Source organism: Marmota monax, unplaced genomic scaffold (assembly GCF_021218885.2).
Source record: "Marmota monax isolate L192 unplaced genomic scaffold, Marmota_monax_Labrador192_F-V1.1 WCK01_AAM20220418_F8-fsc00012, whole genome shotgun sequence".
In the NCBI taxonomy this organism is placed as follows: Eukaryota; Metazoa; Chordata; class Mammalia; order Rodentia; family Sciuridae; genus Marmota; species Marmota monax.
This window is the reverse complement of record NW_026695227.1, coordinates 25695654-25715152: the sequence shown is the minus strand read 5'-3', so window position 1 is coordinate 25715152 and position 19499 is coordinate 25695654. Positions and strand designations below refer to the sequence as shown.

The window sequence follows — 19499 nt, the reverse complement described above, 5'->3', positions numbered from 1 at the left end:
CTTGTCATGTGTCCACTTCCAGGTTCACAAACCCTGTTTTAAACGCATAAAATAGGCACATCCTTTCCTTACCAGGCTGCAGCCACCACCGTGTGGAAGTTTAAGACGAACCTGATTGCCATGATAAATTCCTTTATGAGGAAGGATTAATGGGAGCCAAGAAGGATTTCCAAATGCTATAGCACCCAGAACTGGCAGAAAATAATATGCTCAATCTTTGTGCCATGAGGGGTACACCGTCTCTTAAATCTTGAGACTATATAAGAAGCACTTTTTCCTGGAGACATTTCTATGGGTACTTTACAAACAAGTGCATCCAGTGTCTCTGTGATTACTTCGGCCTGCCCCCTGAAAGCATGCCTGCCCCCAGCACCAGAGCTGTCCCAAGATTGGCAGATCTTGCTCAAAGATCTGGAGAGTGAGTGAACTGCAAGCCTCACAAGACGGGGAGCAGAGAAACCTGCAGAGTGCTGTGCCCTCTGGTGCTAACAAGAAAGCAGGCACTAGGACTCCGTCAATAAGGGAATTCTAGTTCAGAGGAGGATTTACTCATGGATGAGGTTAGCCTCCTCATTAATGTTGGAGGGGACTCTTTTCTGTTGAAAAAACTTGCAGCCAGAAAAATAAATTACAAATTGGCACAAAACAGGAGTCTCTATCTAGTAACCCATGGGTAAAGTTTGTACTGAAGTTATATTCTACTTAGCATTAGTGGTATTTTTGCGTTAAATTGAAGACAGTGTCTCTTTGCAGGGAATATGCTCTCTGGTTCAATACAGCATCCCCCACCATCCATACACACTGCTTTATCTCACACCAGATGTTTCACAATTTTACTAGATCAGCCTGGCCTTAGGGACATCTGAATTTGCAACTCTGGCATTTATTATTTATGCAAGTTTAACACAGAAAGACACTGTCACTCATTAAAATCTCACCACAAATTGATGACTTAAGATATCTGAAAGAAAGTAGATAAGGTACAAATAGATCAAAAGGAGTTGCAGGACAACTCCTGCACAGCATGAGCATTCCCAAACCTGCAAGTCTCATGAGGGAATGTCTGTGACATGTTTACCAAATGTAATAGAGCATAAAGTTTACTCTCTCACTCATTTATTACGGTTCCATAGGTGCTTAGTATATACTTGGTAAGTGAATATAATAAATACATAGTGAGACCCTCAGTGGGGTTTGGAATACTAAAGGCTTAATTTAATAAAATATTTTAAGTTATGCAGAGAGACAACTTATGAGTTTTGTCATGTAAAAAGATTTTGGAGGAAAATGTTAGTTTGAATGGAGGCAAAAGGGTAATATCTTAGGAAATATATGGGCTAAAATAAATTTGGATTATCCTCCAGTTAGTTAAAGAAGCTTTGAGCTTCACAAGTCCCTTGATACCACAGAAAGTGTTTTCTCCAAAATCTTTATGGTCTATATAGACAGTCAGTTGGAGATGTTGACAATTTTTGGAAAGACAGCAATGGCACTATAATACAGGCTTATAGAACTAAGAAAGAATGCAAAACAGATGCCAGGAATATTTATTCTATGGCGTGTGTCTGTATTATCAAAATAAAGAACTTTTAGACATTTAGACCTGGTTGGGCAAAAAAATTGGTTCATTTTACTAATTTTTTATTTTGTCAAAATAAAATGCATTTTTAAAAAACTCTGCACTTTGATTTGAAGAAATGCAAAACAAATCAACAAACAAAATGAAACTAAACCCTTCTATTAAGTCTACCATCTCTAGTTGAAATAGAAAATTCCAACTAGAAATTAGTCTAATTATAACAGAAGTCAAGGAAAAAAAGAACACAGATCTTGAAAATTCTTAGCTTTCTTTTTCTTACCAGTGGCTACAGATTCATAGTATCTTTTATGATGTATTTTAAAATCTTTAAAAGATACTGTTCTTTTCAATGAAAATGGATAGCTTCTCTCCAGGTTTCCTGTTTCATCTGAGCATTTGACTCATTTAGGCACTGCTTCTCGCATATCCTCTGGTTAATAGTCAAAGCAAGAACAACTTGTAATTTCTAAATTAGCACATGTGGTGTCCTAACTTTCTTTTTGTGAGCCCTTGTCTATAGTATTAAAGAAATTGTTGATGTGGACTTTATCTTTCATTTTAATTGATATCTTTGGGAATGGCAAAGGTATTTATTTGATCTTACACTTGACTAGTCAGTAATTAGAATTGCTTGCTTAACTGACTGCTCTGCTTGTACAATATAATATTCAAAAAGCAACTCAGGATGTTTCATTTAGCATCTTGGTAGATTGGTGAGCTAGTGGACTCAGGTTTATCACAGGTTAAGATCTAGGACAAACCTTACATATATCAGCAGCCAGGGTAAAAGAAATCTCTTCATTTCCTAATCAGCCTTCAGATATATAGGACAGAGGAATATATATGTCAAACAGGGCTTTAAGAAACCTCTCAGGATTGAGGCTGTCACTCAGTGGTTAGAGCACTTGCCTAACATGTGTGAGCCTCTGGATTCAATCCCCAGCACCATAAAAGAAAAAGAAAGAAAAGAAATGCTTAACCATTTCTTATCAAAAAAAAGTCTCCGATCATTCAAACTCTTCAATCACTTGAAACATGATGTAATAGCTTTTGTAAAGCAATAATGACAAAACATAAGTACAAGGTACTTCATTGCTATAAATTTCCTTTTGATGTTCATAGAACATTTAACTACAAATGCAACATACTCTATGAATATAAAATCTTTAGTACTTTCAAAATCCTTGGGGCAAACAACTGCTAAAGGATAGCAATTTCACATAAACAAGACACTTAGCACTTAAATAACCAGGAACTGCAGTATCTATCTTAAACAATGATAGTATAACTTATTCCTTCACTTTCTTTCAGTTCTAGAAATAGCATATTTGTCAAAAGAGAATCAGAATAAATAGCTGACTTTGATAAATCGAAAAGTAATAGTTTGGCTGTACATAATGGAAGTATCACTTGCTAACTGAAAAGATATGCATTCTCCTCCCTCCATAGTATTATAAACTTCAGCAAATTTAATTGACATGCTGGCAGAAAAAAATTTCAAACAAAAATCTGTGTATATTCCATGCCATATTAAGATTTTCCATTAAATATTCCCAAGATAATTATTTAGCTTGGGAGGATAGCATAGCAGTTGAAAACTTGGAACCAGATGGTCTGGGTTTAAATTCAATTTCTGCACTGACCACTGGAGTGACCTTGGGCAAGAGCAAAGCATTTAACCCCCCTTAGCCTCAATGCCTCCAACTGTTTTAGGGTTATTTTAAGTGAGAAATGAGTGTATATAGAACATAAAGTCAATGATATAATGAAATGAGTATCAGATATTAATGTTAGCTAAGATTAGACCTTGAAAAAAAGAAGTTATATACCTTTTTTAGAAGTAACTCTATTACTTTCTTCATTGTATACTGTTTTTGTTTTTGTTTTTTATCTTTTTTTAGTACTTCCCATGGGCCTAGGTCTATTCTAAATATCACGTGTATCTGTATACAGTGTGTATATATAATACATGTAAGCATTATTTTGCAGATATAATTATATTAATATAAATACTGTATATGTTTATATATAAGCAGTACTGTAAATAAAATACACTTGAAATAGCGTTTAGCTTACAGGAGGTGCTAAATAATAGGTAAACGAAATGATGAGGGAAGCAATTCAACTACTTATAAAGGAACTACAAAAGAAGCACATAGCTTCTTTTTAAAAATTCTAATATTAACAACCTGCCTCATTTTATCATAGCATTGACTCTCAGGGGGGAAAAATCAAATATCAATGTCTTCTGGCATTTATTTAAACTTCTTCAGATAAATGATGGATACATGGTACTTTAATAGGTATAGAACATTATATTATGTTAGGAAAATCATAAACAACATGTGGGACAAAGGGTACACCTGCCCTGGAGGAAGTCTAAACCAAATAATAGAAATAAAGGATAATGGAATTGAAAGAGACTTAAACTGAGCTGGGAATGGAAAAGAAAAAGTGAATATCTCTTGCCTCTAGTGGGAATGCCTTTCCATAAGGCATGTCCTCAGTGTCTTTTGTATTTTAATATAGTCCAATTCAATACCTTTTCCTAAGTGTCTTTCATACTCTTAGTGCAACATATTGCATAAATTTTTAATAAATGAATATAAATTATATACACTACACCTACTACATACTATGGAATGTTTTGGTATTTTTGAGATACATTGAAGTTATAAAACACATAGCAAAAGCCAGAATTTTTGCTTCTATTCTTGAATCATCTCTACACTATTTAATACACTTTTTTACTCAGAATTCCTTTTTTTTTTAACTTTACATCATACTCTATTTATGCTTCTGTAAAATTCAGGAGTCCTAAAAATTAAAAGACTCTTGATCATCATTTGTGATGCTATCTGAACATAGGAGGTCAGACCCTCCTGTCTTATTAATTTTTTAGTGGGAACTTATTATTTCGAAGGAACATGAAACACAAAGCTAAAATATTTATAGAGACATTAAAATATTTATACATGCAAAAGCAAAATGACCACATTTAGTGCCCTCTATATTTCCTAATGAATAAAAAGGAAATGTAAAAAATACTTCCTCTCTTACATGCTTTGCTTCAGTCAAATGATCAAACAAACTGGCAATGCTGTTCTGGAAATTGTAGGTGCCATTGAGTTTACTGTCCTTGGGTTTCCTCTGCACACTAGTTCATATTGATGCCCTTTCCATACCCTTTTCACTTGCTCATGCACTACATTCCCCAGAGCACAGTATTTGCCTGGTTGACCAGGTCAAGGGCAGATCCTATATAGCCCCGTGACCATGTCTTTGCTTTCCTATTTTACTTCATCTCCTTCCAGGTTTCCCTTAAGAGCAGTTCCTCTGCAAGCCATTTGCCACCAAATCCGTGATATATGTTTTTCTCCTAGGGAGTCTCACATAAAAAAAAAGAATCTTAATAGAAAGATAATAAATTACTTAATTAAATGCTTAATCTAGTTTCATTTTCACTGTATAATGAAAGGTAACACACAAATTTTCCAAACATGGGGTTAACTAATCAGGAAGATGGCTGAAGTCATGACGTAGCTTCAATGAATAGGCAGGAAGAAAAAGCAAATGAGGAAAAACTCAGAGTAATGTTTTGCTCTCAGGTCCAGTTCCAGTCATTAAATACCTGGTTTGTACCCTTCCATTTGTCATATCCACTTGTTCATTGAGTTTGCTCACTCTGCCCTTATAATCCATGTTTCACAGTTTAAATTATTTTCATCATAAAGTTCGGAAAAGCTATCATTGCCACTTTATTTCCAGCAATAAATCAAATTCAATTATGCTTTTTATTCTGTCATTTTGAGATCAGTGGAAGACAAATAATTAGAAAACTGGCATTGATCATAATATGAATTGTCAAGCTCCATTCCAGACAGAATAACAAGCCAGATTTGATGTTGGTTATATTCCAAGTTGTTGTTCATTGATAAACTTAGCATTTGCAAAAGAGTCTGAAATACAGTGACGTGTATATATTAGAAAAAATTTAATTCAATAAACTATTTTTTAATTTTGTGAGATAAAAATAACACAGATATTTTGTTCCTGTCTCTCTCCCTTCCTTTCCTCCTTCAAAACTGTGTGATAAGCATGGAACAACAGAACATTTAGCACATTTTAAAATTGTATGTATATACAATCATAAATTATTTTATTTTTAAAAATATTTAGGTTGGAAGGAATACTTTTTCTTTCAAACACCACAGAAGTTTTCCCTTCCTTGATTTTGTTCTAGATTGAAAATAAGTATTAACCAAGAAGGAGAATGAATAATTCTCAAATACACACCATACTTTAATTATCTCTGACTCTCCACTGAAACTTTATCATCCAGTCTTAAGTAATATTCTCTGATTTCAGGGACATATCTCAACCCAGCTTCCTTCTTCCCTAGAGCTGGGATTAGGACTATGCAATGACAGCAACAATGACTATTCAAGGAAAGTATAGCAGGATCTGCAAAGGTCCACCTGTGTTTTATACTCCTACCCTTTACCTGAAAGGATTGCATCACCATTCTGGAACAATCATATTGATAATCTATTACATTCACCCAAGGCTATCACAGGTATGTGTCTTCATGGTTATGGAGACAAGTTTATCACAAACATACTTATCATGCCTGGTTCCACATTGGGTGCTAGGAGTACAGTTATGAATATGATTGGCATCACAACTCCCTTCAAGAAGCTTCTAGCTAAGGAAAGTTGGAGTTTTCAGGTTGGCCTCTTATAAAACAGCCTTTTTGAGAAAACAATAGCCCAAGATAAATATTAATTATAAAATCTCTCTGAAGAAATAGAAAATGTGTGACAAATAAAAAGGCAAAATATGTCACTTAAACATTTAGATAAATAATATAGTATTTATACATAAAATAGGTACAGTTAAAATATTTCTAAAAATTGCTTTCTTCTAAAAATACTATACGTGCTGGAGTCTCAAAAGAAATTATTAAGAATCTTTGGGGGGCTGGGACTGTAGTAGAGTGCTTGCCTAGCATGCATGAGGCACTGCCTTTGTCCTCAGCACCACATAAAAATAAGCAAATAAATTAAAGACACTCTTTATTTACATCTACAATTACCAAAACAAATTTTAAAAAAAGAATATTTAGAATTTTTCTTGTTGTAACACAACTACAAGGGCTATGTCTTATTAATCCAAAGGCATTTCCACATGAAGGTTGTCTGGTTCTAATGAAACTCCAAGTTTCAAGAAAAAAAACTGTTAAAATCATACACAATTTTATGAAAAAATTATAACTATATTCTCCTGAAATAAAGGTAAAACTGGTAAATAACTAAATGGGTTTTGGCGTCTATGACATTACTTTATGGTAGAATCTTTGCTGATTGCTGCACACGTATGTTAAAACCCACGTTTAATCCTGAGAATGACATATCCTGTCACTGCTGGGAGTTGACATACATGGCACATGGATTTCAAGATGAAGGATACTTCATGACTTCAGTGTTTACCATCCAAGTTGTCTTCTTAGATCATGTTCCTACTTCTTTGTATCCCCCTTACTTCACAAGAACCCCGAACCCTATCACTGATATGAGTCATACTAGTTGCCAATTTAAGAGAGAAGCAACTAGAACAGGATTTATCAGGGGCCGGGGAAAGGAGACAGCATGGTAAAAATAAAAAGGAAGTGCCTTTTCCCTCTGGTATTAAATTTGAAGGAGAAGCAAGTGCTACCATGATGTCCACGGAGTCTCCTGCCACCTTAAACCTCAGCAGAGGATGAGACAGGATGGCCAAGCTGGAGACATGTGCTGTGGGACCTGCCATGTTTCCTTGGACTCCTCCCTGAATGGCCCAGGGCATGGGCACACACACAGATATGGATGTGGTAATGCAGGAGATAGCCAGTGTCGTTTTATGATCATCTTCACATACAGAGCTCCTTCTGCTCCTGCCAACATCAGAGGGTCAGTTTAGTGCTGGATCACAATGCTCCTCACTTTATGTATTCTTTGACCTTAATTGTATTAAAATCGATTTAACACAAAAATCAGTAACCCTAACCTGGCATGACATACTTCTGTCCTCTACATGGGGCTACTGAGAGCCATCCAGGATTGCTTAGGAAATTGGATCTACTAGAGCTTGACACTTCGTATGAGAAGGCCAAAGATACTTCACAGATTGGTTGATATATTAGCCTCATCTTTGGATCACATTATTCAGTCCCAATATTTCTTTTAAACCATGGGAAAGCTTTGTATTATTTCCAAAAAAGTAAAATCCTCCTTTCAAAAAAAGGCACCCTTTGAGTGTTAATGTAAATAGTCACTTGCTTTTCCATGACAGGCACCTTCATCATTAATATTCATTTCATGATGAGAATTCTACACACAGATGAAGGTCAAAGTCACCTGAGACTCCTCTCATGAGGAAAATATTATTTTTAAAATGTTATCAATGCACACATATGTAGACGTATAAATATTTATATGAAAACTTACTGCCCACTCAGTGAATAGAAGCGGGAATAGCAATGATGTGCTCTGGGAATCCTCCCTGTGTGACTGTACTTTCAAAGCAGAAGAGCTCGGTATTTCCTTTGCTATTTCTTTCCCTGTGTCTAATGGGGAAAGGTCAATGTTTCATATAACATAAGCAGAAAGCGACTCTGGATTCTGTTCCAGTTTACAGAAAGGAAAAGATGAGAGGCCTCAGAAGGCTAGGTGGCCTAAGATCACACTTGGAGGTTAAACCTAGAACACAATTTTCTTGACCCTCAATTCAGTCCTAGTTTTGTGGTAAAGCAATAATCTTTGGTGTGGGAAAAAGGTATCAGGTTTGCTAGCAGAAATAGAAAGCATTACAATAGTGAATTTAGGATGGACTATGAAGTGTGGCCAGACCTTGGAGTGAGACCAAGACAACAGGCTGAACTGTCGGGTTCTTTGTATTCCTAACCACAAGAGATAACAGACAAGCACATGGCAGAAAATTCAACCAGAAAGAATTAAAGGTCTTTGATCAAAGCTGCATCCTGTATTTTCCTCTAAAGTCTGTCCTAGCAATTAAATCCTACCTTTTCATTAAAAAGAAAAAAAAATCCTAAAAAAAAAAAAAATGTAACCTGGAAATAGTGGCAGATCTGTATATAGGATAAGAAACACTGTCTTGGAGGAAAGTTTGAGGACAAATTAGATCAAATTGGATCACAAACCAATAATGATGTCAAAATGGGAAAAAAATGGTTTATGTGTCAACCTTGTCATGAGCCTATAAACTCAAGTGATTTCCTAAATCCCGATAGTCTGCCACTTCTCCCTGAACTTTTATCAGAGTAGCATTTGAATAAAGTCAGGAAGCAATGTTCCACGTCATCTCAGTTCACCTCAGCATTAGTAAGTGGAGGAAAACTCCAGACACTCTGGACATCGGCCTGTAGGGTGGGATTGTAAGGTTCCTGGGGCTCCGAATAAGGGTCAGGAAGCTTAGACAGCATCAGGCCTAGATCAGTGACCAGCTCTTATATGTTAGTTAGCTTTTCATCACTGTGACCAAATATCTGGCAAGAACAACTTAGAGGTGTCAGAGATTCAGTCCACACTCAACTAACCTCATAGCTCTGGGCCCAAGGTGAGTCAGAACATTATGGTGGAGGGGCATGGCAGAGAAAGGCTTCTCACTCCAAATTTCAAGGATATTATAATTTCCAGAGTTTATGTAACTTCTTCTAAACAACTTTTCCCAACAGAAATGGAAATTTTCTTATGAGGCAGCCTGGTCTCAATGTCCAGCCTCTTCCAGTTGCAATTTCTAGTGATTAAAAATAAATCATTTATGTTCTATTAGCATTCAATCAGCAGGGTAAGGGAAGGCTCAAAAACAGACCATAAAAACTTCTGTGGTTATAGCCATTTGTCAATTAACCATGGGATGATGTTTTGAGAAACGTGTCTTTAGTTGATTTTGTTGTTATTTGAACACCATAGAGTACACTTCACAAACCTAGATGGCAGGGCCAATTATAAACCTAGGCTATGTGGTATGTACCATCACATATGCAGCCATAGTTAGTCAAAACATCATCATGCAAGCCCATTATTGCACCTGACACTTCTCTTGGATAATCACTGGGCACAGGTAAGCTAGACTCTGTTCCCTGAGTAACATCTGTTCTAGGTGAGAAGCAAAGCTATCAAGAGAAATGGCAAGGCCTCTGTTGTGAAGATCTATCTATATAACTCTGGGATGCATCTGTAGGGTCATGTCCACACCAAATCTTATTGGGGTCAGATATATCTTTCTTTTAGTAGTTCTCATTTTCAAGTGAATGGACTGACAAAGATAAACAACTGCATTTATGAAAGGTGTTGATACAGTGTTGTGTCTGTATGGGGTTATGCTTTTGGCACTCTGTGATTCTCTCATAAATTTATAGAACTTGGAGCCTTTTAGCAGTATACTATCTTCAAGTTTGATTAATACAATGGTTAAGAACAGAATTTACTGTGTTAACAACTGAACTTGGCATGAAATATGGATTGGCCTATTTGTTGTAGCCTTAAAATAATAAAGAGTAAAAATGCACACAAAAAATATTGAAACAAAATTGTCAGAACTCTTAGTTACCAATAAGTTAGTAGGTTCAATGAGGAAAATAAATATAGAGATCTATTTTTTAAGTTCTTAAAAATATTTCATATGGTCTTGAGACAAGCCAGACCGTAATTCTTACCTGAAAATTATACATGCAAAAAAAAAAAGATCTTCACAATACAATTTAGAATTTTGCAAGGAAAAATTTTCCTTTAATTTTAGGAACACCTATATGTTTGTATGTTCAAATATAGTGTGTGTGTGTGTGTGTGTGTGTGTGTCCCTGTGGAAAACCATCATTAATATTCAAATCGCACTAATTTTTTTTCTAGGTCCACAGATATTTCATATAATCTCTGGACTTATCTATACTCATAAGTTTGTTCTACTCAAAAGAGAAATAATTGTTCAAACCATCAAAAGCAGTGTCTTTCCAATGTTAGGAACACATCTTCTGTCTTAGTTAGAAATGGGAGAAGTTAAAATTGTCTTACCATCCAAGCTGTGACAAAGTCCCCCATCCAGGTCCCTACTGCAGCTAATTTCATGAAACTTTCATTGCGGATGCCCATATAGTCTGTAATGATATATGCTCTGTGGAAACAAACACACAAGACATTGCCTGGACTCAGACAGCCATCTAGTCAAAGTGTTTTAGTTCAGCAACACACAAAGAGACGTTCCCTTGGGTCTCAACAAGCTACCTTGCTTTGGTCTCACCACGTATGCTTATATATTTGAAAGGCTGGGAAGAGCTCTGAAGGTGTCTGGGTCAGCTTCAATTAGATTTGAAGGCTGATTGTGGATCTAGCAATTATCATGTGCATTTCATATTTGAACTGCAAGACCAGCAACAGCTTTTGAAAAATCAAACAGAAATACTCAGCAAAGGCATCATTTCAGGCTCACTCAAGACTGAGCAGAGCAGAAACGATTCCTGAATTAGACAGCTTGAAAGGGGAGAGGAGAGCTAAGTTAGCTGCAGTTATGTCAACTCAAAAACTACTAAAAAGGTGCTAAGTTAGGCTTTTATATTTATTAGAATATTGAATTTTATCACTTTATTTTTGTATATCTAATTCATGTTTGCTTGAGATAACACCAATTCATATTCTTCACTACTCAGAGACAGATTTAAGGAAACAATAGATCATTAAATACCATCATTAATAAGACCACAGTGTCATTTATTAAGCATTTTCTTTTTCAATTTTCTCATATACTAATTTTTACTAATTAAGTGTTATTTTCCCACTTTGTGATTTCTTAGAGAAAATTGGGACTCCAGAGTTCACTTAATTGGCCCAATCAATAATACATAACTAATGAATGGTTGCTAGGATCAATTTTGCCTTCCTTCCTTTTTTTTTTTAACTCAGTTACTGAGTTTGTTTTTTTCCTTTCTCAACTCAGATTGATTTTTATTTTAAATTGTGTTCCTTTTATTATAAATGATAGTTATATAATATTCAGTATTAAATTTGATTATTCTTAGATTAATTTTATAATAGATAATGATATGCTCCTTTTTTCCTATTGAAATTGTGAAAATGCAAGTTTTTCAAGTTAATAAGAGGTAAATTATTTCTAATTCAGTTGTGTCCCTTCCAACACAGAGTTATTTCAGGTTCTTTTGTTACCTATATAACAAATATTCTGGATAATGTTCAGAATAATATCAAGATTTGGGAAAAATTTCCATACAAGGAAACAATGTTAAATTTTATTTAAATGCATATAATTTAAATTACTACCAAAATAACAACCAGAATGTTTCACTTAATAACAAAGGTAAACTTATAAAATCTTAAAGCAATTCTTTTTCCACAAGTTTCATTCACCTACCTTGGAAGGTCTATATAAATGTGTTATGGTCACAACCCCAAATTTGGGGTCTCCAATTCCATGGATCTCCACAGTAGCAAAAAAAAAAGTATAACTACCATAAATTGCATGCTTACACTGTGCCCTTTAAAAATAGTGACTCCATCAATTTTGATGTAAGTTACAGTAAAAGGTACTTATATCAAAGTACCTTTACCTATTACAATTTCACATAAATGAAACTGAAGTTTAGATAATCTTTGCAACTTGCTCATGGTAAGCATGTAGTATCTGGACAGGATTGGAATTTAAACTTGATTGACTCTCAAATATAGGCACTTAACCAGTATTACAAGTATTAGTGAAGATGTAAAAACACACAGAATATATATTCCCCTCAAACCCTTGCACTGGATATTTCAGTGGACAGCAACAATCAAGACAAAATTCCCTTGAAAATAAGTTATGAGAGGAAATAACAGTAGCCTGCAGAAGCTTCAGCTCTTCAGAGTTACCATCAAGTCTTGGACTCATTTTAGGTTCCAAGTTAAGTAGCTGCTTCTGCTTGGAACCCCCTAGTTAACTAGGACATCTTAGTGTTAGTCCATTCAGTACCATGATCACAAAATAACTCTGAGGAGTGACTTCAATGTACTATAGAATATTGGCACTGGTAACTGTCCAGCTCTTTCAGTTTCACCTATTTTGAAGAACTTGCTCAATATCACTTTCCTATCTGTCTGCTTTGTCAATGAATCCTAGAACCATGAGGATCAAATGAAAATGTTATTGTACATTCCATGTGGTTGTATCAATATGTATAAGGGAAAGCATCATTCTTTTATTTCAATATCTAAAAATATGGATGGGCTGGATATGTTTGCAAAAGATCGATGATCTAGCCAAGGACAACAAAAAAAATCTAAATAAAATACAAAAATTACCCACCCAAAATTCTAAAAGGCACCCAAGATTTGATAAAGCAATGAGGACTAGAAATAACATGACACTAGATTGAAGAGAATTATGGAAAAAGTTAGAATCATGGGAAGGCTAGCTATAGTTTTGATAGACACACTTGCTAATTCTGCATGCTTGGCAAGAGGTTAACAATCTGAATTTCACCTGGGCAGAGGATAGTCTCATGATCTGAATAAACAATATTGGTAACTTAAGAAAACAATATTATAGAAAGAAAGGAGGACCCAGAGGAGAAGATGACCTACAGTTGGTTTGCCTTTCAAGACATTTGCCATATTCTGAATTTGGGGGAGGAGGCTATCAGACTAAGTATAAGTCTCAAAAAAGCACTATGGAAACTGGGAACAGTGGTGCTCACCTGTAATCTCAGCAATTGGAAGGCTGAGGCAGGAGAATCCCAAGTTCGAAGCCAGCCTTGACAACTTGGTGAGACTCAGTCTCCAAATAACAAAACAAAACAAAAAGGGGCTGGGGATATAGCTCAGTGGTAGAGAACACCTGGGTTCAATTCCCAGTTCAACAAAATAAAAAATAAAAATAAAGGATGTGGAGATTCAGCAACTTCACTGTGCTGAGGAGACTATTATACCTCAGAACTTTCCAAGAGTGTGATCCAAGAGAATAAGGGTTGTGGAGGGCTAGAACAAAGCACAGAGGGACATACCCTTGATAAAAGCACAAATCAGTCCTTTCCCAGTCCATTCTATGACAGATTATAGTGTCAGCTTCTGCTCTTTTCCCCTAACAGAGGAACGAGTGAGCTTTTTCTAGAAAAATAAAATATACTCTAGATCTGATATAAATTTTTATACAGGACATCTGTCAGCCATTCAAAAATTACTATGAGGTCAAGAAATAGGACCATATCACAAGAGGAAAAAAATCTAAAGCAAGATAATAAGTTTCAGGAAGACAGGCTATTTTGTTCATGGATGAATCCCCAGTGCCTAGAGCACTGCTTGCATATACTAAGTGATCAGCAAACATTTGTTAAACTTCTAAATTAATGAAGTGACCAAATTATTCAGATTTATTTCCATATGACATGGGTAGACCTATGTACATTAAACCCTAGGAATATAAATAAAATGGGATTGAATCACAAAGAACCTTTCCCATATAAAAAGGCCTTAAAAAGTTTTAAATTGTTTGATGGGTTGTTCACTTTACTTCCCCAAAGACGTTTGTAGCTCTTTGCTATCCTATGATCACCTAGAAAGTCAGATCAACACAAAATAAATTATTCTTTCCTCTGGCTGTGAGCACATGATAAGTTCTAGTTGCTATAACAATGCAGATGAGATAGCATGGATAATTTATGAAATAACTAATGTACTGAAAAGCGAACAGTGATATATGAAGACTAGTAGTTATTCTTTGCTGCTTCAGATAAATATGAGGATAAGTTATTAATATGCAAACTTGTCATAAAATTTTTCAACTACTATTTCATTGATTTTCATTGTCTATTAACATTTAACAATAATTCCCAGTTGGATTGTAAAGGACAGTGTATGTATATTTTTTAATCAGCCAGTTTGAATATCACATGAACTTTAAGAAAGTGAAGTTGTAGAGCTGCACATACACATGGGTTTGGAGAAGTGATTCAGGATTAAATATTTACTAGGAGGCACTGTTAAAACTTCAGTTTTGTTCATCACTTCAGTTGAATATTTCAACTATTCATATGTCTTTTGGTTGTTTTTATTTGTACTTTAACTATTATTTCTACTATGCATAGATTTAGAAAATAATGCAGATCTACCAGCCTTTCAGGTAAATATCAATCATTAATACAGTCTTTAAAGATGCTACATAAATTTTTTCATAGGCTAAAACTTCAGTTTTTATTCTTCCTTAAGACTTCAAACTTAACTGTCAAGTCCATAACAAATGTGTGGAAACTGCAATATATAGGATCTGGAAAAGGTTAATAATCATTGGAACAACTCAACAACATGAGCAAGTAACTTTCATCCCTATTGAGACCTATGTGCTAAATGACTAAACTAAACAGACTCTAACATGAACTAAATAATAAAACTATAATATTATGAATTGGTCTTATGGGTGAGAGTCTTGATCATTAACAATAAAAGTTTCATTTCACTTCAGTCTATTACTTATACCTAAGTGGTTGCAGTCAATGCCAGGTGATTTAGGGGTTGAATCTCTGAAAGTTTAACAGGAGGCAGTAAACATAGATCACCAAACCAAAATTGATTCATGCTTCACTGAAGATCCATCTGTGGCCAGCTGGATTCATAATGTCACAGCTGTCTCTCCCAGTCATGTTTGGGCAGCATAAACAAGATTGGGGGCTTCATATACAAGTAAATCATGGGTAAGGAGTTGACGTACGTGAGAAAAGTCCTGCATTGAACACAATGAAACTAACACAAAAACTCTTAAGTATTCTTAACACATGGAGGTAAAAAAATTTCACTACAAAATGTCAATGATTGTTGGGGACCACATTTTATCCCCTGTGAACTGAGGAACAAAATCTACAGCAAGATAAAAGGAGTCCAGAAGCAGGGAGAAAATTCAAACAGACTGATTCTTGTAAAGAAGGTAAGAAGAAACAGGAGAGACCAAGGGTGATGTGGAAGTCTAATTCCAATGTCTGCCTGAGACCTGCACTCCCACTTTTTGAGTTCCAAGGGGCACACCTGTTACTACAAGTAACACCACCTTTGAACCCCATCTTTGTTCTTCAGCTGACTTGACTGATCTTCTATTAGTACCAATGAAAAGTGTTGTTAACTATTTACAATGGAAAAGATATTATAACCTATAAATATGGTATTGAATATGTTGTTCAATTTTAACAATACAACAATACTTTTATACCTTTGAGAGGAATATCACTAAATTGAATGCAAGAAAAGAGTCACTAGTGTAGCTTATAGACTAAGTCTGGTTTTCATTATTCCCCACAAGAACAAGGATAAATATATATGTGCCCATCCTTTATGACACTGCCCAAGGCAATAGGGAGACTTGTATTTACCTGAGCAGATTCTATATGCGTGCTTAAGTTTGGAATAGTGCTCTCTTCCTCAATTGAAAATGCTTCTATATGCTCTAAATGATAAAAATCTGTTAGAATGTGTCTCCGTTTTGAGATATGTGGGGCAAACTAGGAGCGTATGTCAAATGAGTGACAGTAAGTGAAGTATCTGTGCCTTGAATAGATAAAAAGCTAGATCAAGAGTTCAGATCTCTCAGCTAGCTAATGCAAATGGAGCTTGATTTTGAAATAAAAAGTGTTGAAAAAAGACAAAGACAGATAATGTGTAGCTTGGAGAGAGTGAAGGCTACATTTCTGACAGATCAAACATTTTTATAAGTCTCATACGAAGTGTCAGAAGAAGGTAAAAGAAGATCAGAATAATCAGACATTGTATAGCATTGTGGAATAGAGCTGAAGACAGGAGTACAGGAACTTGGGAGAGGATTCATAGTAGTGAGTCTGACAACGACATAAGAGTGACATAAGAGTGACCTAGGATAGCAAATGCAGGACTTTGAAGCATCTTCTCTTACGGTGCTCAGCTCTCCCTGAACTTGGTCCTTCCATGTAAGGACTCCTTTTAGTCAGATAATGCCTTATTATTATCAAATGCCTTCAAATTAGGATAGATGGTTCTTATTGCTCCATAAATTTGTTCTGCAACATTACTAATTATATAGCTTCGTTTGATTTAACAGTAAAGAATTTCATGCTCTGCTTTTGCATGTGTACTTCACAAGCTTCACCACACCAGTTCACAGTTTTAAAAACAAAAAAAAAAGACAGAGTGAAAGTTGCATTACCACTTACCCTGTGAACATTTCAGATCCATGAAGTTGCTCCCAAATAATTCAGTCAGTTTTCTGAGACTAATTGTTTATGCCGTTGGAGCTAGTCCTTTTAGCTCCCACAGAACTAGTTGTCTCTTTTACCACTTACTGTAATGAAGTCCTGTTGTTACTGAGGCCAAATGCAGTTCCAAAGATTCTCTTTCCTACTGACCTCTACCTAAGACCCTCCTCATGTTGTCAATATGTGTGCCAAGACCCAATCTAGGCCAACAGCAATGAAGACAAAATTCTAATACTGCAACCAGTGCCACCCTTGTAAATTCTAAGATCAGCGTCAGTTCACCACATCACTTCACCTGCCTGTGCCACCATAACCCAATATCAAAAGTCCTGATGCACTGCAGTCTCAAATTCCCACAAAGACTATGAACAAATGCCTCTTTTGACTTTTACTTTTTCTTGTACAATAGCTTCTTACTTTCACATTCAGGTGTGAGTCAATGGAGTAGGTGTAAAATAGATTCTGTTTTATTTATAATAATATCTTTCTTTCAATACCTGCTTGTTGTCTTCAAACCAGATATCCTTGCTTCAACCCTCTCTCAGATATAATTCCCCAGGAGATTCTTTGGTGCCACATGTAAACATCACTCTAAAGGCACTTTCACATGTCAACTTGGTCAAGTGAGAAATTATGTTTCCCTCCTCTAGAATCTACCAAAATGACAGTACAGGAATAAAACATAAATAAAAGAATAAACCTGCAGAGTAGGCAAAGGCATGACAGATGATGGGAAATTTTAATAAAATGTTAGAAAGCTGATTGAGGAATGGTTAAGGGAATGGTTTCAGCTTCTTTGTTGTAGTAACTCTTTCTGGGGTATGTATTTTTTAAAAAAGCTGAGTTTTGCCTCTGGACCTCAACAATGCTCAGGGATTGGAGGCTTGGTATTTCTGAAGGGTGAAGGAGAGAAAGGATGGACCTTCTCAGAAGGATCAGTGGAAATGCTCCGTGATGAGTTATTAGGCCACCAGGAGCCCTGCTCTAGCCAATGAAAGAAGAACGACTTTCATCCCACCTAGTTTCTAAGATTGGTTTATCTATTTATCTCTATAGATCCATATATAGATGTATATATAGTTGTATATATAGATCTCCACGTATATAGATCTTACAGGGATAGATAGCCAGATCAATCTGAAAGAGTTCCACTATCCACTATGCTGTTTGTCTGGGTTGAAATTTGTGGGGAGCCATCTGTGCACTGTGCATGCACTAAATCCACCACATAGAAGCCATTGGGTAGGAAAGTCTGGTGCTGGGAACTCCCAGTAGCATCCCTGCTGGTTTGAGAATGCTGGATTCATGTGACTTCCTACCTAGCTCCAACAGAGATTCTGCACAGCACAGGAGATGGGGTGACCCGTTAAGAACCGAACAGCCTGCTTTCCCCTACCCCTATCTTGTTTTGTCGTGAAGAAGTTCTTATAGATCCCTTTTAATCTGTACTGCTATAAATAAAGCAAGCGCAGACTCCTTTCATTGTTAGAAGCTGCAGCCCTCTGGTCGGCTTTGCCTTTGCTGCCCCCGCTCTGAATACATATTTCTGGTCTCTGGTGTTTACTTTATGGTACTATTTTCCTAGCTTTTATTTTGCAGCTAACCCATCCCTCCAGCGGGAACCCTTTCCTTTGCCCACATGGGAGGTGAGTGAGAGAAAACAGAAATTCATCTCAAAGAAAAACTTATAAGCTTTCCCCAAAGGCATATTAACAACTGAGGGTCCCCCAGTGAAAAGGCCAAATCCCTACAATCACAACCTTTGTCCCGCAGTTCTCACCCATCAACAAGCCTGTCCATGCACTGAACTTTCCAACCATCTTTTGTTGCCCACACTGAAATATGAGCAGACTTCAGACATTTCCATATATTTGAGGAAAAAAATCAGAAAGGGCAGAAAAAGCTCAAAACTAAGCAAAACCAAGGAACTTAGAGGAAAAAAATAGTATAGAAAGCAAAGAAAAATTGTGAGGACAGAATAAAGATATATTTTAGTACTGTAAAAGCAAAATTCAGTTATATATTGTCTACAAAAAGTAATCTAAAACTAAGGCTACCTAAAGGTGAAAAGTAAAATAGTAAAGACAATATACAAACAATAACAAAAATAAACTGATGTAGTTTTATGAATATGAATATTTAAAGGCAAATAATATCATGGATGAATAGGAGCCATCCTAAAACTAAATGTTTCAACTCATCAGGAAGATAGAATATGTCCTCAAGATATGTAAATTAAAATAAATCAACAAAAATTATAAGGAAAATTCACATTAAAAATGTGAGATATCAATGAAATTCTCTCAGTAGCCAATGGAACAAGAAGACAAAGGTGTGGGTGTCGGGGCATAAAGGATTTGAATAAGAGGATTAACAAACTACCTAATGAATAAAGAGTAATTCACGAACACACTTGGTCCTATGAAAATGTGTAAAATTGATCATTCCCTGACAAGACTGAACAAAACATAAGTAGGTACAATTAATCCATGTGAAAATGTAAAAGTGGTATTACTAAAGATACTGCAGAAATTAAAGAAGCTAAGTATGCATATTAAGAAACTTTATGCCAATAAAAATGAAAATTTAGATGAAACTGACAAATTTATAGAGACAATAGAATTTACCATAATGTACATAGGAATAAAAAAGAACCAAAAATAGATC

The 19499-nt window shown here is 35.6% G+C and overlaps 1 protein-coding gene across 4 annotated transcripts in view; it reads right to left on the bottom strand.

The window, feature by feature from the left end:
- The window catches only part of Tmem117 (transmembrane protein 117), a 469276-nt gene that overhangs the window by 203661 nt on the left and 246116 nt on the right, over window positions 1-19499 (bottom strand). For 3 of the 4 annotated variants that reach the window (XM_046436360.2, XM_046436357.2, XM_046436358.2), the window contains exon 4: window positions 10651-10750. The exons of the other annotated variant lie outside the window; for it this stretch is intronic. In XM_046436360.2, the coding sequence (XP_046292316.1) occupies window positions 10651-10750 (100 nt within the window). The remainder of the gene's footprint in view (window positions 1-10650; window positions 10751-19499) is intronic. 4 annotated transcript variants of the gene reach the window in all.